We start from the raw sequence: 22,804 nt of genomic DNA on the forward strand, positions 1-22,804 counted from the left end.
AATTTTAGAGAGATTGCGCAAATGCAAAAAAGCAGTCCTACATATTTGTTTAATATGCGCATTGAATGACATATCCTGATCAAAAATGACTCCAAGATTTCTCACAGTATTACTAGAGGTCAGGGTAATGCCATCCAGAGTAAGGATCTGGTTAGACACCATGTTTCTAAGATTTGTGGGGCCAAGTACAATAACTTCAGTTTTATCTGAGTTTAAAAGCAGGAAATTAGAGGTCATCCATGTCTTTATGTCTGTAAGACAATCCTGCAGTTTAGCTAATTGGTGTGTGTCCTCTGGCTTCATGGATAGATAAAGCTGGGTATCATCTGCGTAACAATGAAAATTTAAGCAATGCCGTCTAATAATACTGCCTAAGGGAAGCATGTATAAAGTGAATAAAATTGGTCCTAGCACAGAACCTTGTGGAACTCTATAATTAACCTTAGTCTGTGAAGAAGATTCCCCATTTACATGAACAAATTGTAATCTATTAGATAAATATGATTCAAACTACCGCAGCGCAGTGCCTTTAATACCTATGGCATGCTCTAATCTCTGTAATAAAATTTTATGGTCAACAGTATCAAAAGCAGCACTGAGGTCTAACAGAACAAACACAGAGATGAGTCCACTGTCTGAGGCCATAAGAAGATCATTTGTAACCTTCACTAATGCTGTTTCTGTACTATGATGAATTCTAAAACCTGACTGAACCTCTTCAAATAGACCATTCCTCTGCAGATGATCAGTTAGCTGTTTTACAACTACCTTTTCAAGAATTTTTGAGAGAAAAGGAAGGTTGGAGATTGGCCTATAATTAGCTAAGATAGCTGGGTCAAGTGATGGCTTTTTAAGTAATGGTTTAATTACTGCCACCTTAAAAGCCTGTGGTACATAGCCAACTAATAAAGATAGATTGATCATATTTAAGATCGAAGCATTAAATAATGGTAGGGCTTCCTTGAGCAGCCTGGTAGGAATGGGGTCTAATAGACATGTTGATGGTTTGGATGAAGTAACTAATGAAAATAACAGACAGAACAATTGGAGAGAAAGAGTCTAACCAAATACCGGCATCACTGAAAGCAGCCAAAGATAACGATACGTCTTTGGGATGGTTATGAGTAATTTTTTCTCTAATAGTTAAAATTTTATTAGCAAAGAAAGTCATGAAGTCATTACTAGTTAAAGTTAAAGGAATACTCGGCTCAATAGAGCTCTGACTCTTTGTCAGCCTGGCTACAGTGCTGAAAAGAAACCTGGGATTATTCTTATTTTCTTCAATTAGTGATGAGTAGTAAGATGTCCTAGCTTTACGGAGGGCTTTTTTATAGAGCAACAGACTCTTTTTCCAGGCTAAGTGAAGATCTTCTAAATTAGTGAGACGCCATTTCCTCTCCAACTTACGGGTTATCTGCTTTAAGCTGCGAGTTTGTGAGTTATACCACAGAGTCAGGCACTTCTGATTTAAAGCTCTCTTTTTCAGAGGAGCTACAGCATCCAAAGTTGTCTTCAATGAGGATATAAAACTATTGACGAGATACTCTATCTCACTTACAGAGTTTAGGTAGCTACTCTGCACTGTGTTGGTATATGGCATTAGAGAACATAAAGAAGGAATCATATCCTTAAACCTAGTTACAGCGCTTTCTTCTAGTGTAATGAAACTTATTCCCCACTGCTGGGTAGTCCATCAGAGTAAATGTAAATGTTATTAAGAAATGATCAGACAGAAGGGAGTTTTCAGGGAATACTGTTAAGTCTTCAATTTCCATACCATAAGTCAGAACAAGATCTAAGATATGATTAAAGTGGTGGGTGGACTCATTTACATTTTGAGCAAAGCCAATTGAGTCTAATAATAGATTAAATGCAGTGTTGAGGCTGTCATTCTCAGCATCTGTGTGGATGTTAAAATCGCCCACTATAATTATCTTATCTGAGCTAAGCACTAAGTCAGACAAAAGGTCTGAAAATTCACAGAGAAACTCACAGTAACGACCAGGTGGACGATAGATAACAAATAAAACTGGTTTTTGGGACTTCCAATTTGGATGGACAAGACTAAGAGTCAAGCTTTCAAATGAATTAAAGCTCTGTCTGGGTTTTTGATTAATTAATAAGCTAGAATGGAAGATTGCTGCTAATCCTCCGCCTCGGCCCGTGCTAAGAGCATTCTGGCAGTTAGTGTGACTCGGGGGTGTTGACTCATTTAAACTAACATATTCATCCTGCTGTAACCAGGTTTCTGTAAGGCAGAATAAATCAATATGTTGATCAATTATTATATCATTTACTAACAGGGACTTAGAAGAGAGAGACCTAATGTTTAATAGACCACATTTAACTGTTTTAGTCTGTGGTGCAGTTGAAGGTGCTATATTATTTTTTCTTTTTGAATTTTTATGCTTAAATAGATTTTTGCTGGTTATTGGTGGTCTGGGAGCAGGCACCGTCTCTACGGGGATGGGGTAATGAGGGGATGGCAGGGGGACAGAAGCTGCAGAGAGGTGTGTAAGACTACAACTCTGCTTCCTGGTCCCAACCCTGGATAGTCACGGTTTGGAGGATTTAAGAAAATTGTCCAGATTTCTAGAAATGAGAGCTGCTCCATCCAAAGTGGGATGGATGCCTTCTCTCCTAACAAGACCAGGTTTTCCCCAGAAGCTTTGCCAATTACCTATGAAGCCCACCTCATTTTCTGGACACCACTCAGACAGACAGCAATTCAGGGAGAACATGCGGCTAAACATGTCACTCCCGGTCCGATTGGGGAGGGGCCCAGAGAAAACTACAGAGTCCGACATTGTTTTTGCAAAGTTACACACCGATTCAATGTTAATTTTAGTGACCTCCGATTGGCGTAACCGGGTGTCATTACTGCAGACGTGAATTACAATCTTACCAAATTTACGCTTAGCCTTAGCCAGCAGTTTCAAATTTCCTTCAATGTCGCCTGTTCTGGCCCCCGGAAGACTATTGATTATGGTTGCTGGTGTCGCTAACTTCACATTTCTCAAAACAGAGTCGCCAATAACCAGAGTTTGATCCTCGGCGTGTGTGTTGCCGAGTGGGGAAAAATGGTTAGAGATGTGAACGGGTTGGCGGTGTACATGGGGCTTCTGTTTAGAACTACGCTTCCTCCTCACAGTCACCCAGTCGGCCTGCTTTCCTGGCTGCTCGGGATCTGCCAGAGGGAAACTAACGGCGGCTAAGCTACCTTGGTCCACACCGACTACAGGGGCCTGGCTAGCTGTAGAATTTTCCACGGTGCAGAGCTGAGTCTCCAATTCGCCCAGCCTGGCCTCCAAAGCTACGAATAAGCTACACTTATTACAAGTACCATTACTGCTAAAGGAGGCCGAGGAATAACTAAACATTTCACACCCAGAGCAGAAAAGTGCGGGAGAGACAGGAGAAGCCGCCATGCTAAACCGGCTAAGAGCTAGTAGCTGCGCTAAGCTAGCGGATTCCTAAAAACACACAAAGTGAATAATGTGTAAATAATTTAGAGGTGATTCAGCAGAGGGAGTGCTTTAGTTAAGGCACGTGAAGATTACACTGTGAAACAAATCGTTATCTAGTTAACTAGATCAATCTAACTGTGCAGATTAAACAGCTAACAGATACAGAAAAACACTGCTGTGCTCCGGAACAGGAAGTGATACAATACCACAGTGAGAGCCAACCACCAGTAGAGGCAAGCCAACCATAAGTGTTACCCTGTTTGTGCATTTAATGCACAAACAGGGTAAATACACACACATACACACACACACACCTGTTTGTTGGTGTGTGTATGTGCTTATCAACATACATGTAGCTCACTTGAAGACGATAAAGACCAAAATACTTTTTATTAGATTGAGAATGATAAATGAAAGCGTTTAGGGCACCGCAGTCTCGTTTAAACCCTTCATGATATCACGGGATTTGACCACTTATGGGGACAGCCGCTCCTGTTATGTAATATATACACAGCATAACTTCACAAAAGTGTTTCTTTTCAGTTCCCAGTGGAGAAGGGAAGACGAGGCGAACGGGGGATGTTGTGTTGGTAAATGTTGCCCTACATAGCTAACCAGAGTGGCCGTATTCTCTTGCCTGCACAAACGCCTCGACACATTTGAGCTCCGGACCATAAACAAACCGCAACACATGTCCACTTTCCACCGCATCGTCACTTCTTTGCATTTTCATTTTGTTTGCGTATAATTTGCCCAAAAACTCAGAGAAAATGATGTGGGGTTTTTTCCCCCGGGAAGTAGAGAAATTACGTTATATGCGACATATTTTACCCCTTTAATGCCCGCCCCCCAAATGAGAATGTGGTGCCCTATTGTTTTGACAATGTGCCTCCTCGGGTATCGCTGGAATGACTTTGTGTCAAATGAATGGTTACTTCGGGAGATACAGATGTGGAGAATAACTTACACATCTGGCCAAGCAGTGTGGCAGTTTTCAATATGCATGATCTGGAAAATAGGTGCCTCAAAGCTGAAGAGGGTCAAAGGGACACTCATGTTTTGCATGGCTGATGCAGATAGATGGTGACCTTTGAGAGGTGGGGATGGACCTGATGTATAACTGACTGGATGTTATCCAGGAACCAAGTTGGTTGTGCATGTATGTAGAGGGTTATTTTAAAGATGTGGAATGCCCCCAGAAAAAAACAACATTCTGGCACTCCTCCCTGCTATGTGTGCTGCATGGTGTCTATTTAGAATCTGAGGGGTTCGGGCCCACAATCTCCTTGATTTGGTGAAAAAAGGGGATATATTTCAGGAAAAAAGCCATTCAAAAAGAGGTACTTCACATTTGCAAGACAACAGCAAACAGAGATTTCTGACGTCTGCCAGTCTGCATCCGGATCACCTCCAAAATTCAGTGGAGTCTTCCATACCCTAATATCTATCTGTGGTGCAAATTTGGTGAGAATCCATGAAGTAGTTTTGAAAGCCTATATAAAGGGAATTATATAATGGCTTGTCATTGATTGGTGCTTTGTATGTCTTCTGACATGGATTATTCGTCCCATTTGTGTTGCATTGCGTTTAGCGTGCAATTTGGTTCCATTTAGAGTGCAAATTTGGTTCCATACGTTTGGTACCATTGCATTCTGTGCGCACACACACACACACACACACACACACACACACACACACACACACACACACACACTGCACACACACCTACACATGCATGCGCGCACACACATGCACACAACACACGCACACACACACACAAAACAAATCCACTGCGCTGTAAGGCGTCTGACATGATTTTTTTCTGCACTGACGAAGTACACAGTCTTTTTTTTGTAGTACACACGCGCGCAAGGGCCGTCCTGCTTGTGTGAGCGCACACCGCGTGCACACTCACACAAGCCTGAGGGCGCTTATCTTTAAAACAAACATGGCGGAGTTTGTTTTACTGACGCACAACAATTTGATGAATGGCATGGCGGATGTCATCATCAGAATTATTTTTGGACTCCTATTTAAAGTTCGTGTTGCATTGTTGATGTCAAAGCAGCAGTGACAACCCAAAGCTCAATTAATTTCTGACGTGATTTGTTTCGCTGCACTGAGGAGGTACCAAAATGTAAGTCCCTTTTCTGTTGTTTGTAAATTAATATAATGACAAGGATCTATTTTAGCCGTTATATAAAACAAATAATAAATGTTTTTACATTCTTTCTATGGAACAAATATTTAATTTGGTGAAAGCTGGAACATTCTATTCAACTCAGCTTTGCCTCGTGGAATGGAATGTTCCATCTTTCACCTCATGAAATATTCATACCATTGAACTCATAAACATTCATTATTTGTATAATATTGTTCCAGAATCCGGATCTGGATCTGGATCACCTCCAAGATTGAGTGGAGTCTTAGGAGTGGAGATATGCCCCACATGCACTTGCTGTGGAGTGTGACATGCCCCACATGCACTTGCACAATACAGTGTGGTACATACTGTGCACCATAGATCGTCAAAATATTGTCCAAAGTGAGTGGAGATACAGTGCATCTGCAAAATATTCACAGTACTTCACTTTTTCCACATTTTGTTGTGTTACAGCCTTATTCCAAAGTGGAGTAAATTCATTTTCCCTCAAAATTCTACTTACAACACCCCATAATGACAACATGAAAAAAGTTTTTTTTTTTTCCGTTTGTTTGTTTGTTTTTTGGCAAATTTATTAAAAATAAAAACTAAGAAATCACATGTACATAAGTATTCACAACCTTTGCTCAATACTTTGTTGATGCACCTTTGGCAGCAATTACAGCCTCAAGTTTTCTCAAATGTGATGCCACAAGCTTGGTGCACCTTTGGGCAGTTTTGCCCATTCCTCTTTGCTGCACCTCTCAAGCTTCATCAGGTTGGATGGAGAGCACTACTCGGTGCACAGCCATTTTCAGATCTCTCCAGAGATGTTCAATCGGATTCAGGTCTGGGCTCTGGCTGGGCCACTCAAGGACATTCACAGAGTTGTCCTGAAGCCACTCCTTTGATATCTTGGCTGTGGGCTTAGCGTCATTGTCCTGCTAAAAGATGAACCATCGCCCCAGTCTGAGGTCAAGAGCACTCTGGAGCAGGTTTTCATCCCGGGTGTCTCTGTACATTGCAGCATTCAACTTTCCCTCAAACCTGACTACTCACAGTTCCTGAAGCTGAAAAACATCCCCACAGCATGATGCTGCTGCCACCATGGTTCACTGTAGGGATGGCATCTGGTTTCCTCCAAACATGACACCTGGCATTCACACCAAAGAGTTCAATCTTTGTCTCATCAGACCAGAGAATTTTGTTTCTCATGGTCTAACAGTCCATCAGGTGCCTTTTGGCAAACTCTAGGCGGGCTACCATGTGCCTTTTACTAAGGAGTGGCTTCAGTCTGGCAACTCTACTATACAGGCCTGATTGGTGGATTGCTGTAGAGGTGGTTGTCCTTCTGGAAGGTTCTCCTCTCTCCACATTGGAATGCTGGAGCTCTGACAGAGTGACCATCAAGTTGTTGGTCACCTCCCCAACTAAGGCCCTTCTCCCCTGATTCCTCATTTTAAACGCTCGGCCAGCTCTAGGAGGAGTCCTGGTGGATCCAAATGTCTTCCATTTAATGGATGATGGAGACCACTGTGGTCATTGGGACCTCCAAAGCAGCAGAAATATTCCGGTACCCTTCCCCAGATTTGTGCCTCTAGACAATCCTGTCTCAGAGGCCTACAGACAATTCCTTTGACTTTATGCTTGTTTTGTGCTCTGACATATACTGTCAACTGTGGGACCTTATATGTAGACAGGTGCATGCCTTTCCAAATCATGTCCAATCAACTGAATTTACCCCAGGTGGACTCCAATTAAGCTGTAGAAACAGCTCAAAGACGATCAGTGAAAACAAGATGCACCTGAGCTCAATTTTGAGCTTCATGGCAAAGGCTGTGAATACTTATACACCTGATTTCTTAGTTTTTTAGTTTTAATAAATTTGCAGAAATCTCAAAAAAGCTTTTGTTCACATTGTCATTATGGGGTATTGTGTGTAGAATTTGGAGGTATGGCAATACATTTCCATCCCACATTTACAACAAATCTGATTTTGTTTTGCAGATAAGACAGCAATTAAATACAGGCAGAAGAAGAAAGGGGCTTAGAGAAACTGCTGGTTTTGTCCTGCGTTGATGATATATGAGTTAGAACTCATGTTCTAATGCTGTCATTCAATTTAAATACAAAGTTAATGGTAAGCAAAGTTGAATAGCTCTGTGATTTTAATGAAAATACATGTTTGGCAAATCCTACAAGCTGTGTATGCGTCAGCAAAGACTTCACTCCGTCGTTCAGAGCTAGTTCTTAAATGTAAAGTTTACATTATTCAAAAGAAAACAGAAAAAGACCCTGTGCTCACTCACCATATTTGTGCACATGTGCACGCACACACACACACACACACACACACACACACACACACACACACACACACACACACACACACACACACACACACACACACACACACACAAGGAATGGAGAAACTTGATCACAAGCAAATGACACATTTTAAGAGCAAATGGTTTTCGGAAAAGGTTTTGACCACGAATGTCCATTAGGCTTGCATTACCCATCACAGTGCATGATGAATGATCAATACAGTTTAGAAACCTCAGCAAAGAGGGTGAGGCGGCGCCACACTGCTCAAGACTCATCAGTCTCACTCAGGAGTCTTCCAAGAGAGACGTGTTTCTTTCACTCAAGGTAAGATATCTTGATATATTTTTACAACATTTTTAGGTTGCTGCACATTGAGTTTGGTATCATGTAAACAGCTCTACATTTTACTCACAGGTGGCCTGATATACTGAGATCCCTTATAACGAGTATTATATTCAATCAGCCACATCCAGGTATGTGCAAAATAAGACAAACAGACATTTTAACTGAAAATATCAGTTATTGAACATTTACCAAATCAAAAATGTATTTGAAGAAGAAAGACTGTATTTCCATCAAGCAGCTGCTCAAAGTGGTTTACAATAATTATATTTACTTCCCCAACCAAGGCCACTATTCATTTTTATGCTGGGTGGCTGGAGACAATGCAGATTAAGTGTCTTGTCTTGTCTTGTCTCCTGTGAGGCTTCATCACGGAGGCGCTGTTGCTGCGCCATCAGCTTCGTGCTGATGAATTTCGCCGCAACTCTTTTCATGGCAAAATCTTCTTTCACAGTGGAATGTGCCGAAAAACTGCTGATGTCCATCTCTTCCGCAATTTCTCGGATAATCACACGGCGGTCCCACATCACCACAGCGTTCACTTTGGAAATGATCTGGTCATTTCAGCATGTTGATGCCGATCGGAGCGCGGCTCGCTCTCCACCGTTGTGCGGCTGTCTTTAAACCAGTTGTACCGCTCCTTAATCTGTGTGATGCCCAGAGGATCGTCACCGAAAGCCATCTGAATAATCCGAATGGTTTCCACCTGGCTATTGTCCAGTTTGTGGCAAAATTTGATGCAGTCACGCTGCTCCAGTCGTTCCGCCATTTCCTTGCAAAGAAAAAACGACGAGAGACTACACCCATCCTCACACAAAGGCTGCTTACAAGCAAATGACGCAACCGACAGGCGTGAAAAACATCACGCATGCACACGAAGGTTCAAGGTTGGCTCATGCAAGCACACGTGATTCAAATCCATCAGGTTTTTGAAAAAAATAAAAAGGACGGCTATTTTTCTAACAGACCTCGTACATCACTTTTTTTTAAACAAAAAGTGAATAATACCCGCTCACACCTCTCCTCCACTGCTGTTCTGCTTCCCCCAACTGACGACCCACTGTTTGGCTTTGTCCAGCCCTTCTGTTGTTTCTCTGATGCCACACAGGAAGAGGTGGAGTATGTCATTAAAAAAATGAAGCCATCCGCCTGTGCCGTGGACTCTTTCCCTTCAGCCCTACTGAAGGACAACATCTCTGGCATCTCTCCATTCATCACCAAGATCATAAACTACTCCCTCCTGGCTGGCCATATTTCATCTGCTCTAAAAACTGCTGTCATCAGACCATTAGTGAAAAAAATCCATCCTAGATCCAGAGGTTCTCTCCAACTACAGGCCCATTTCCAATCTTCCATTCCAGTCAAAAGTTCTGGAAAAATAGTTGCAGCACAACTTCAGGATTACCTCAAACACAGTAACCTTTTTGAGAAGTTTCAGTCTGGTTTCCACCCTGGCCATGCAGAAACAGCCTTGGTCAGGGTCACCAATGACCTCTTGATGGTAGCAGATACTGGTTTCCCATCTCTACTCATCCTTGTGGACCTAACAGCTGCTTTTGATACAGTAGACCACAACACTCTCCTCCACCGCCTGCAATACACCACTGGACTCTCAGAAAATGTTCACAACTGGTTCATCTCACATCTGATCAGCAAAACTGAGCATGGTTGCCCTGGGGAAAGCATACACCCATAACATCACCTGCAGTGTCCCTCAGGGCTCTGTGCTGGGCCCCACCCTTTTCACCATCAACATGCCCCCCCCCCCCCGGGAATGTCTTAGCAGACATGGAATATCATTCCGCTTTATGTTGACAACACGCAGCTTTACCTCAGGACAATGCCCACTTCTTCTGCTCCCCTGCCAACATCCACACTGACTACCTGCCTGGAAGAATAGAGGCCTGGATGAAGCTAAGCGTCCTTCACCTGAACAGCTCCAAAAGCCTATAGCACAGAAACAGCCTTGGTCAGGGTCACCAATGACCTCTTGATGGCAGCAGATACTGGTTTCCCATCTCTACTCATCCTTGTGGACCTAACAGCTGCTTTTGATGCAGTAGACCACAACATTCTCCTCCACCAACTGTAATACACCACTGTACTCTCAGAAAATGTTCACAGCTGGTTCATCTCACATCTGATCGGCAAAACTGAGCATGGTCACTCTGGGCAAAGCCAAAGCATACACCCACAATGTAACCTGCAATGTCCCTCAGGGCTCTGTGCTGGGCCCCACCCTTTTCACCATCTACATGCTCCCCCCCGGGAATGTCATTAGCAGTGGGAGCAGCAATGCCCACTTCTTCTGCTCCCCTGCCAACATCCACACCGACGACTTGCCTGGAGGAGATAGAGGCATGGATGAAGCTCAACTTCCTTCAGGTAAACAGCTCCAAAACAAAAGCCATCTTAGTTGGCACACCACATAAGCTCCGCTCTTGGGTGTTAAAATGGATCCTCAACTCACCTTTGAGACCCGCATCAAACATCTCTGTAAGACATGATTTTACCACCTCAAGAACATCACCAATCTCTGTCTAACAATCACCCTGGCAGATGGAGGGAAGCCTTTGTCTCCTCCAGGCTGGTCTACTGTAATGCATTCTTCACTGGAGTCTGCAGCAAGAGCATCCAGAGATTACAATACATCTAGAATAGTGCTGTCAGGATCCTGGTGAGGGTACGCAAGTATAATCACATCACCTCCATCCTGAAATCCCTTCACTGGCTCCTTGTCCCACTCAGAATTGATTACAAGGTTTCCCTCCTTACCCACCAGTGTATTCACAGATATGCCCCCTTTTACCTCCAGGAACTCCTCACCCCCCCCAGACTGCCTCACGCACGCTCCATTCTGCAACCATAAACATCCTCTAGGCCCACAGAACCAAGCTCGCAGCATGGGTGATCAGGCCTTTTCCAGGCCTTTTGCTCTGAGGGTTTGGAACGCCCTCCCTGACCACCTGAGGACCCCACAGACTGTAGAGGTTTTTAAATGAAACTTAAAAACTCTCTGATGCCACACAGGAAGAGGTGGAGGATGTCATCCTACCAAAAAAGAAAAAAGAAATTAAGCCATCCACCTGTGCCCTGGACCCCTTTCCCTTCAGCCCTGCTGAAGGCCAACAGCTCTGCCGTCTCTCCATTATTGATCTTGATAACTTTTAACTGCATCCATTCATCCATCCATCCATCCATCCATCCATCCATCCATCCATCCATCCATTTTCTTCCGTTTCATCCAGAGTCGGGTCGCGGGGGCAGCAGCTCAAGCAAAGCCGCCCAGACCTCCCGATCCACACACACCTCCCCCAGCTTCTCCGGGGGAACCCCGAGGCATTCCCAAGCCAGCCGTGAGACGTAGTCCCTCCAGTAAGTCCTGGTTCTTCCCTGGGGCTTCCTCCCGATGGGACACGCCTGGAACATCTCTCCAGCGAGGTGCCCAGGGGGCATCCGGAAAAGATGCCTGAGCCACCTCAGCTGGCTCCTTTCGACATGGAGGAGCAGCGGCTTGACTCCGAGCTCCTCCTGAGTGACCGAGCTCCTCACCCTATCTCTAAGGGAGCGCCCAGCCACCCTGCGGAGGAAACTCATCTCGGCCGCTTGTACTAGCGATCTCATTCTTTCGGTCATGAGCCAAATCTCATGACCATAGGTGAGGGTCAGAACGTAGATCGATTGGTAAATCGAGAGCTTTAGCCCCCTACTCAGCTCTCTCTTCACCATGACGGTCCAATATAGCGACCGCATCACTGCAGATGCTGCACCGATCCGTCTGTCGATCTCACGCTCCATCCGTCCCTCGCTTGTGAAGACCCCGAGATATTTAAACTCCTCCACTTGAGGCAAGGACACTCCACCGACCGGAAAAGGGCAAGGCACCTTTTTCCGGTCGAGAACCATGGCCTCGGATTTTGAGGTGCTGATTTTCATCCCGGACACTTCACACTTGGCTGCAAACCGCCCCAGTGCACGCTGAAGGTCCTGATTTGATGAAGCCAACAGAACCACATCGTCCGCAAACAGCAGAGATGAGATTCTGTGGTTCTCAAACCAGACCCCTCTACACCCTGGCTGCGCCTAGAAATTCTGTCCATAAAGATAATGAACAGAACCGGTGACAAAGGGCAGCCCTGGTGGAGGCCAACATGCACTGGAAACAGGTTTGACTTACTACCGGCAATATGAACCAAGCTCCTGCTGTGGTCGTACAGGGACCGGATAGCCCTTAGCAAAGGACCCCGGACCCCGTACTCCTGGAGCACCCCTCCCACAGGGTGCCCCAAGAGACATGGTCGAACGGCTTTTCCAGATCCACAAAGCACATGTGGACTGGTTGTGCGAACTCCCATGAACCCTCGAGCACCCGATGGAGTGTGTAGAGCTGGTTCAGTGTGCCGCGACAAGGACGAAAACCACACTGCTCCTCCTGAATCCGAGGTTCAACTATCAGTCGAATTCTGCTTTCCAGTACTCTGGAATAGACCTTACCAGGGAGGCTGAGGAGTGTGATCCCCCTGTAGTTGGAACACACCCTCTGGTCCCCCTTCTTAAACAGAGGGACCACCACCCCGGTCTGCCAATCCAGAGGCACTGTCCCTGACCGCCATGCGATGTTGCAGAGGCGTGTCAACCAAGACAGTCCCACAACATCCAGAGACTTAAGGTACTCCGGACGGATTTCATCCACTTTTAACTGCATTGACTTTTGTTTCTTCTGCTCTTGTAGCACTTTGAGATTCCTGAAATGTAAAGTGCAATACAAATAAAATGTATTATTATTATTATTATTATTATTATTATTATTAAACCTTCAGTAAAATCAAGCCCTATATGGTATTAAGTACAAGTAGAACATGTTGAACTATTCCTCCTCATGTGGAAGTGAATGTATACAGTGTAATTGTCTACTGGGAATTTACATTAATGTCTCACTGAACCATGTTTCCTGTAGATGTCTGAGGAACAGAAGCCAGACCTGGAAGGTGCCATGATCACCATTATCCGTGTATTCCACAAATACTCTGGTCACAAATGCAACCTGAAGAAAGCTGAGCTAAAAGACCTCATCAATAATGAGATGAGTCACTTCATTACAGTAAGTCTGTGCTGTGGGTCTCAAAGTACACCCATATTAATGGTTTGCAGTTTTGTATTAAATATTATTTTAAAATTTTAAACCATGTAACTGTTATGCCGTGTTCACACCGGGCGTGACGTGAGCGACAGCAGCGACAGGTTGCCATGTAATCCCTATGGAGTTTTTTTTATTATTGTTTACATGTGCGCACGTGAATGGGACAGGAGGTCCTCAAACTGGGTCCTGCAGAGGCGGAAGGACCGCTGAAAGCGGCCGTCATCCAGACCAGTGGTGGGCATAGATAACCAAAAAATTAACTTCAATAACAGATAATCATAAACCGATAAACCACCCAAAAATGTATTGGAAGTTACAGATAACCGATAACCCATAAATTCCAGTGTCGTCTCTAGTACACTTGCAAGTACTAACAAGCTGATTTTGAGTTTTAACACCACGATCGCTTTTGGAAGCATTAAAAGTTACGACAGACCCAAACAATGAGTCAGCACTTCTGTCTTTGAGTATCCTGCCCCCTGCTGGAAGCTCCTGTTTACTGCATGGTTTCCAGCACAGACGCAAGCTGAGGAGAGCTATGAAACTCACCTCTCTGCTCAGTCACAATGATGCCGTGAGGTGGAGGAGGTCTTGGAAAATAAAGCAATGCTGAGTTATGGTTTGGTGTACGAGGTCTATTAGATAATAAACCGACCCTTTTATTATTTTTTTTTAACTATATGGATTTGAATGACGTGCGATTACACCAATCATGCTTGAACCCTCGTGCGCATGCGTGAGTTTTTTCACGCGTGTCGGTGACGTCATTTCCCTGTGGGCAGGCCTTGAGTGAGATGTGGTCCCGCCCTCTCGGCTGAATTCCTTTGTTTCACATGCTGCTCGAGACGGCGCGCGTTGCTTTATCAAAATTTTTTCTGGACCTGTGAGGAATATCCGAGTGGACACTATTCGAGAAATTAAGCTGGTTTTCGGTGAAAAGTTTAACGGCTGATGAGAGATTATGGGGTGTTTCTGTCGGTGTAAGGACTTCCCACGGAGCGGGACATCGTGCAGCGCTTCCAGGTACCGTCGTCGGCCTGTTTCGACCTGAAAACATCCTAATTTAAGGCTTAATTCACCCAGGATGTCATGAGAGAACAGAGAAGATTCAGAAGAGGCCGTCATGAGGACTTTATGCGGACATTCCACTGTTTAAGGACATTTTGTGACAACTCGGCGAATCTGTGTGTGCCGCGACAGGAAAAACACCTCCGTGTTGAAAACCATTTGTAAAATTCAGGCGGCTTTTGATGGCTTTCAACAAGTGAGTAACTGAGAAATTGTTTAACAGCTTGGGCATGTTCCAACTTGCCCGTTAAGGTTTCCAACGGAGGTGTTTTTCCTGTCGCGACCCCCCGTGGTCGGGTCCGGCCCGACATGCGACTCTGCCCGCACGTTCTTTCATTACAAAATGACCGTGAATGTCCGAATAAACTCCTCATGCCGACTTCTTCTGAAAGTTCTCTGTTCTCTGACGACTTCCTGGGTCAACAGAGCCTGAAATGTGGAAGTTTTCAACTTGAAACGGCGAGACGCTGCCGCCTCGAAGCGCAGATCGCCGTCAGGCGCCATGGGCCGTCCTTACGGCGACACTACCAGACCAAAATCTCTCATCAGCCGTTAAAATTTTTACCGAAAACCAGCTGAATTTATCGAATGGTGTCCACTCAGTTGTGCCTTACAGCTTTTGAAAAAAATTTGATCAAACAAAGCAGCAGTCTCTGAGCCATTCCTAAACAATGAAAAAATCGACGAGAGGGTGGGCGACTCCTCACTCAAAGACTGCCCACAGGCGAATGACGTAACCGACAGGCGTGAAAAAACTCTTGCATGCCCACGAGGGTTCAAGCATGTCTGATGTAATCACACGTGATTCAAATCCATATGGTTTTTGAAAAAAATAATAAGGTCGGATACTTTTCTAATAGACCTAATAGAATGAATACTGATCGAATAACTGTCAATTCTGTCATTTGTACAAAGTTAAAATATAACATGTATCTTTTAATGTTGAATAATGCACAAATTCTGAAGTTTTGTAACAGACAGATTACAAAGGATTCTGGATAAAATGTGCCTCGGCTAACTTTGATTGGTTTGAGTCATACATTATGTAAACCAACACGTTAATGTGACGTGTTGTGTGTTGGTGTTTACAGATAAATGTGCTTTTGTAAAACATTCAATTTTTTTATTTGTAAATAAAAAGGCATTTGCAAAAAAAAAAAAGAAGTTGTAATTAGATAACCGTCATATATAACCTGTGTCAAAAATAAATAGAACACTGCCATGATCTACTAGCTGGTGCCAGATGTTCAGTACTTAAGCTGGGTTTACACTGTACGAGTTTTGGCCCTTTTTCAGCTGATTTTTCATTTGTGCAAGAATTTTTTGGATCACACCGAGTTTCAGGTTAATCGCGCATCCTGCATCATGTAGTATACATGGAGTAACGCGCTGCGTTTAACATCTCACGACCACCTCCTGATCGGCGAACGTATGGTCAGATAAAAATCAAACCTGTTTGATATTATTCTGGTCAGCCGTCGTGAGGGTATCCTGCTGCTGAAGAGCTACAAGCATCCAACCTCTCACACTGTGCCTGTGCAAACACCGCAGACCTGTCTTGTAATGTTTTTTTTTTGTTGTTGTTGTTGTTTTGTTTTGTTTTTAAACTTTGATGTTTCCCATCGAGAGTTTTTGTAAATTAAGTTTGAAAAAAAAGTTTCTGTTTACGTTTTGCTTCTGGAAACATGAGTCCGACGTGTGGTTTTTGAATGTACAACGTGTGTGAGAACATAAATTGTGCACTCTGAACTTTTACACTGTGCGGTTCTGTGGTACAGTTTGAACTGAAACCGAGTACAGTGATTAAAAATATCATACAGTGTCTGCCCAGCTTCAGGACGAATACTGCCATGACCGTGAAAACTTGCCAAAACAAAATTCCAGATAATCCATGTCTGCTACATTTAAGATGTGTGGAATTTAACAAATCCAAACACAATAACAACGTGTATAAACCCACAGAATATATTCACGAGAGTTTTAGGCACTAAAGTTTAATGCTGTTGTCCGTGGAGCCTGAAGGGAGTGTCTAAAATGCATTTGTCCTGTGGTGAACGTACTGAGATTACCCTATCCTACCCATAATGCACTGCTGGGCACAGCATGTGCTCACTAAAACCTTAAAAAGTAGCACATTACTTTAAAACTAAAACATATATCTGATATTTTCACTTTATAAACCTTCAAACGCGACAGTAATTTTAAATAACTTGTCAGAAATTAGTTTGGTTAAAATTTGAACCATAAGTTAAAAATGTATGCCTCTGGATGACGTGGGTGATATTGCCAGCATATCAGTATGGGGTTAAAACAAATGATTTTTTTTTTTTTTTGTGACCAGTTCTCCTTTGCCTGCAGAAGATAGAGAGGTTTCTCCTAGAAGCAGCTCTCTTCTGTTTGCAGAGGGTAGAACTACACAAGTGCTATGAAACTTTTAACAGGTAGGTGCTCAACTGATTTTAAATTTTAAAAATGTTTGTAGTTGTTTACTACGTTAATGGTCTAAAAATTATCCGACAAAAATTTATCGGAAGATAATTAGTCTAATAATGGTTTTTAAAGTTATCTAAAAAGATAATCCGATAATGAAAACATTATCTTCGATAATTATCGGTTATCGGAACTGTGCCCACTGATACTCCCCGAATTGGGAACGTCTCATGATGTTTGTCAGCTTTCCATAACTCACTCCATGTAATCAAGGTCTGTCATATTAACTTGACTGACAACCGGAGCCAGCAAGCGGAATGGAAGCTCCTCCTATTTGATGATGTACTGGAAAATTACATGTACCGTAACGTTGGTTTAGAGGTTGATGATTCTATGAAGAAGTGGAGCTCATTGAGGGACAAACTGATCCAGAAAAAGCCAGCCACTTTTCCTGTGGTAAATTGCATTAAGACACCCACCAACGTGACAGAACTTTAAAAGGGTCACGCACACATCAGCATCATTGCATGGCCGCAGAATTATGGAGTTGTAGAAGCAGATTCTAAATACTACTCTGCAGCGGACTTTGAAAAAAGAGTGACTCAACTAAATGTAATCCTTTTAATGCACATAATGCCCAGCACTTATTTAAGGCAGGCGTTTATTTCTTTCAGACTAAGTTTTGACCCGACCCGTCATTAAATGAGGCAGGTCCTGATTCAAGGTCAGCCATTTAATCAAGGAAATACGTAAGCCTAATTGTTGCTGGAGATTCCCCGTAGATCATTCGGTGCCTCCTGACTGTAACTGATCCGTTACATACATGTAACACATTTTGTCCGTTTTATATATATATATATATATATATATATATATATATATATATATATATATATATATATAGTGAATTTCAATTATAATGGATAAAATTCACTGGTCCACCTGAATCCATTATATGCAAGTTTTACTATACTTTGTTGATGCACCTTTGACAGCAATTACAACCTCAGGTCTTCTTGAATATGACACCATAAGCTTGGTGCACCTATCTTTGGGCAGTTTTGCTCATTCCTCTTTGCAGCACCTCCCAAGCTCGATCAGATTGGATGGAGATTGTCAGTGCATTTTCAGATCTCTCCCGAGATGTTCAATCAGATTCAGGTCTGGGCTCTGGCTGGACCACTTAAGGACATTCACAGTGTTGTCCTGCTGAAAGATGAACCATCATCCCAGTCTCAGGTCAAGAGCGCTCTGGAGCTCATCCAGAGGCATCCAGAGACATCCAGGATGTCTCTGTACATTGCTGCATTTATCTTTCCCTCAATCCTAACTAGTCTCCCAGTTCTGCCGCTGAAAAACATCCCCACAGCATGATGCTGCCACCACCATGCTTCACTGTAGGGATGGTGCCTGGTTTCCTCCAAATATGATGCCTGGCATTCACATCAAAGAGTTGAAACTTTGTCTCATCAGACCAGAGAATTTTGTTTCCCATGGTCTGAGAGTCCTTCAGGTACCTTTTAGTAAACTCCAGGTGGGCTGCCATGTGCCTTTTACTGAGGAGTGGCTTCTGTCTGGCCACTCTACCATACAGGTGTGATTGGTGGGTTGCTGCAGAGATGGTTGTCTTCCTGGAAGGTTTTCCTGTCTCCACAGAGGAATGCTGGAGCTGTGACAGTGACCATCGGGTTCTTGGTCACCTCCCTGACAAGGCCCTTCTCCCCCGAAAGCTCAGTTTAGATGGGTGGCCAGCTCTACACTGTAAAAAAAGTCTGTGAAATTAACAGGGAAATCCTGTAAAATCACAACATAAAAAACCTGTAAAAAGAAAAACAATGGAGTAGTGTTTAATTGACAGCAATAATTTGTAAAATCTGGAATGAAACTGTACTGTGAATCTAACAGTACAAATATGTTAAAATCATATACATCATAGAATTTAGAAATGACTGTAGTTTAAACACAGAAAAATCATAATACCAAAAACTGTACAATACAGTTAAAATTACAACATGACACTTAAAATAATGTTTTTTTCTGTTAATTTGAATTTTACTATTGTTTTAGACTTTACAGATAAGAATTGTCAGAAATACAGTAAAATACTGTAAATTAAGGGTTTGACAAAAGAAGGTGATGTGTCTGTACATTTTGAGAATATTTAAACATAACGTGACCAATTTGCGGAGATTTTATCTTCTAAATAGATCATTAATAGCTTATCTGTTCCATATATTTGCATTGTAATAATAGGAGAGACACAGCCAGAAAGGGTGGTGATCAAGTGGTTAATGCATTTGGTTTCCGTGTGGAAAGTTCCCAGTTTAAACCCCACCCCTGTCACATTTGTCCATGTAATATGATGTTGCGTTGGGAATAGGGTTGGGTATCGAGAGCTGGTTCCTTTCGGGTATCATTAAGAAATGATTCGACCCACCAACATCAATAACCTTTTTGCTTAACGATTCCCTTATCGGTCCTTCAGAGTTGCTTTTAGGGGCGTTTGTCAGGAAAATGATGATTTCTCTACATTGATTACAGACCCTGCAGCACGTCTGTAATCAACTTTTCTGCAGCACGGCTTTGCTTTGAACCTTGAACCAATCGAAGCAGTGATTCGCAGATCAAAGCAGTGCTTTGATTTGTTGCTTCATTGATTCATTGTTTTATTTCACTTTATCTTAATTTTTCCCCGCTAAAATCCTAAAGAGCATATGTCTGTGAGTAATATTTACCTTTTTTATGTTAAACTGACCTGTTGTGGTCTTCTGAAACAGTTGATAGATGTACTTTATAACTTAAAAATGGGACCGATGCTAACGCGTCAGCATGTCTATGGCATTTTCAATGTTAAAGTTAGCATTAAGCTGTTTGCATGTTTGTGTGCATGTTTTCTGTATAATAATTAATGGCTCAGCGTTCGTTGTCGTAAAAGAGTCAAACTGTATTTTTTTAGTTTTATTCATATATTATTTTCTCACCTAAATGGATGCTGCACTCACTGCACTGTCTGGAATAGTCCCAGATTACATTTCAGAGCTTCTAGAATTCAAACATTTTCGTGTGGGTGGTTTTGGGGGGTAATTTTGGATTTCAGCTTTTTTGTTTTTCATCACTTTCATCCCTGAATATGTCAATCGTGAGTCACTTTTGTGCAGATTAAAGTCACTAACTGTGACTCCTGTCTTGTTGGGAGAAAGAAATGAGAATCGTCCTTCGTTCTGTTCACACAACTCCAAACGCTGCGCAGCTCTCTGCCGAGTCAAGTTAGAACGATAGAGTCCAGTCAGAATTAAATAAATTCAAAGTGAAACGCTGTTTAAATCAAATGACACCTTTTTCCAAATATTGCAATACAAACAAACTGCAGTCGATCAAAACTTTTTTTCCTCCTGTAGCGGGATGAAAGTTCCGGGTCCCAATTGAAAAGACATTCCCGCTAGCTTGGCTAACGGGGAGTTCCCCTTTGGCTGACCCGGTAGAGGAACGGTCTTTTGGTGCGAGCCGCGTGGGTGCGATCCCCCACCGTCGTCCCAGCCATGAAGGTCCTGCTGCTTCACTCCCAAAATGAGAGGTCCTGCACTGACGTGCAGCAGCCGGCTGAACTCAGCTCAGAGGTACGGCAAGACATTCATGCCAAAATGTCTAAAAGGAAATGCTTTTGACAAAAACTACAGATTTTATTTATGTCCAGAGATCAAGGATCCAGTGACCAATTTAAAATGTTGTTGACATCGAAAACCTGTAAAGCCTACTTTTAGTACACAGAAAATTCACAAGAGGTATCGATAACGGAATCGATAAGGAATCAGATCAATAAGTGGAGTTTGATAATGCATCGATATCGATAACATCTTATCAATACCCATCCCAAGTGGGGAAGGGCATCCGGGGTAAACCTTATGCCAAATCAACATGAAAGACCCACCTTGGATCTGCTGTGGTGACGCTGAGTGTAAACAAGGGTGCAGCCGAAGGGACTTACTGCATGTGTACATATTACAGAAAAAATAGTTTTAATAACTTTAACAACTTGCTAATTCAGCAGGAAGGACCATAAAAATTAGTTTTAAATTTTATTTACAGGTTTAAACTTCAAAATGTACCTATTTTATGTAAAACGATTTACATATTCACTGTAATTTTTACAGAATTCCCCTGGTAACCACTGCTGCCAGAAATATTCCGTAAAAACAACAGAATTTCTTTACAATGTTGAAGAGTCTTGGTGGATCTGAACTTCTTCTATTTCCAGTTGATGGAGGCCACTGTGCTCATTGAGATCTTCAAAGCAGTAAAAATGTTGTAGAAGCTGTAAAAACATCTTAAGGATGATCAGTGAAAACTGGATGCACCTCAGTTTTGAGCATCATGGCAAAGGTTGTGATTACTTTTGTGCATGTGAACTGTTTTTTAAAATTATTTTTAATAAATTTGCAAAAATCTCATGAAAACTTTTTTCACATTGTTATTATGGGGTATTGTGTGTAGAAGTTTGAGGGGAAAAAAATAATCTATTTTGGAATAAGACTGTAACATAAAACAAAAAGTTTTCTTGAGTATATTGTCTATAAAATGAAAATAACCCCATTTTTTTTTTTTTTTGAACAGAGAATCCAAGAGAACGAAACTCTGGATGAGCTCTTTGCAGACCTTGACCAGAATGGCGACCTGGAGATTGACTTCCAGGAGTTTGTCACCTTAATTGCCATGGTCACATCAGCCTGCCACGAACTCTTCACTCCAAATTATCATCAAAAATGATTAGCATGTATCCTTATACAAAAATCTGTGCGACATAGAAACAGTGTCTGTTAAACTTGTTAATTTATTTTAAAGAATAATAATTTGGCTTTCATTCAAATCTTTCAAATTTACTTTTGTTGCTAATATTTTGTTTAGAAATCAAGTAGCATTCATTCTTCTTGGAAATGCTTTTGGGTTCAGCCTTTCACTCAGAACACAACTAATGAAACTGGTCCAATACAAATTTGGAACACAAACGTCATCACAGACTAAGCAGCTACACAATGTAATTATAGGGGGCAAGCTAAAAACAGTCACAGTAAAGGGTTGGTAAGGTTAGACATTACCCTTGACACCTTGGGGCAACTTTTGTTGTGATTTGGCGCTATATAAATAAACTGAATTGAAATTAACTTCCTGATGCCAAGCACACAAACATTTTAAAACAAACATTTATACAGTTAGCTGCTTACCTATTGCCCATTTGGCAGTGCTGGTCTCCACTGAGTCAGTACAAGCTGATTATTGATGAGGCAATATCTTGATGAGCCCCTTGCCCTGGTTAATAAGATACCGCTGTACTTGATGCTTGTTTCATGAAGGGTGTTAAATGTCTTGATGCCGGATGTGTTGCTATTAATAGGGGGGAGAGCTCTGCAAAGTACTGCACTACATACACAGTGGATAATTGTTTCACGGGTAAAGCCACTGTTGTCATGAAGTTACTATAAAGTCATTTCTATATGAAAACAAAAGCGACATAAAAAAGTGGTGCAAAACCTTGGGATACTTTAAAGTGAACCAGATTAGTTTTGTGGTGCTGAACAGAAACAGGGTTGCCCCCCCCAACTAACATAAATTAATTAAATTTGCATGCCTGTTAATGTTTTGCTGTATGTTCATATGTTCAATATGTTTTAGGTACCTCTTAGATTTCCCTTGTCATGTTGTATTGTAGTTTCTCTTGTGTACATGTGCACCTGCATCTTGTTTGTAATCACACACCTGTCTTGTGTCATCTATTGTTAGTCACCATAGAGATCTATATAGTGTTCTATGGTCACCATATTGACTGTTTGTTTGATCATTGAGTAAGTGTTACCTTGGACTTCTCTGATGTATCCATGTCAGTTCTATGAA

The 22,804-nt window shown here is 42.4% G+C and overlaps 1 protein-coding gene across 1 annotated transcript; it reads left to right on the forward strand.

The window, feature by feature from the left end:
• Nucleotides 1-8,202: 8,202 nt before the first annotated feature.
• On the forward strand, nucleotides 8,203-21,741 carry LOC117507948 (protein S100-B-like). Its single transcript, XM_034167700.1, has 3 exons — nucleotides 8,203-8,262; nucleotides 13,238-13,381; nucleotides 21,530-21,741. The coding sequence occupies exons 2-3, from the start codon at nucleotides 13,238-13,240 to the stop codon at nucleotides 21,680-21,682; spliced, it is 297 nt and encodes a 98-aa protein (XP_034023591.1). The 5' UTR covers nucleotides 8,203-8,262; the 3' UTR covers nucleotides 21,683-21,741.
• The last annotated feature ends 1,063 nt before the right edge of the window (nucleotides 21,742-22,804 follow it).

The sequence above is a fragment of the Thalassophryne amazonica genome, chromosome 3 (assembly GCF_902500255.1).
Source record: "Thalassophryne amazonica chromosome 3, fThaAma1.1, whole genome shotgun sequence".
Classification (NCBI taxonomy): Eukaryota; Metazoa; Chordata; class Actinopteri; order Batrachoidiformes; family Batrachoididae; genus Thalassophryne; species Thalassophryne amazonica.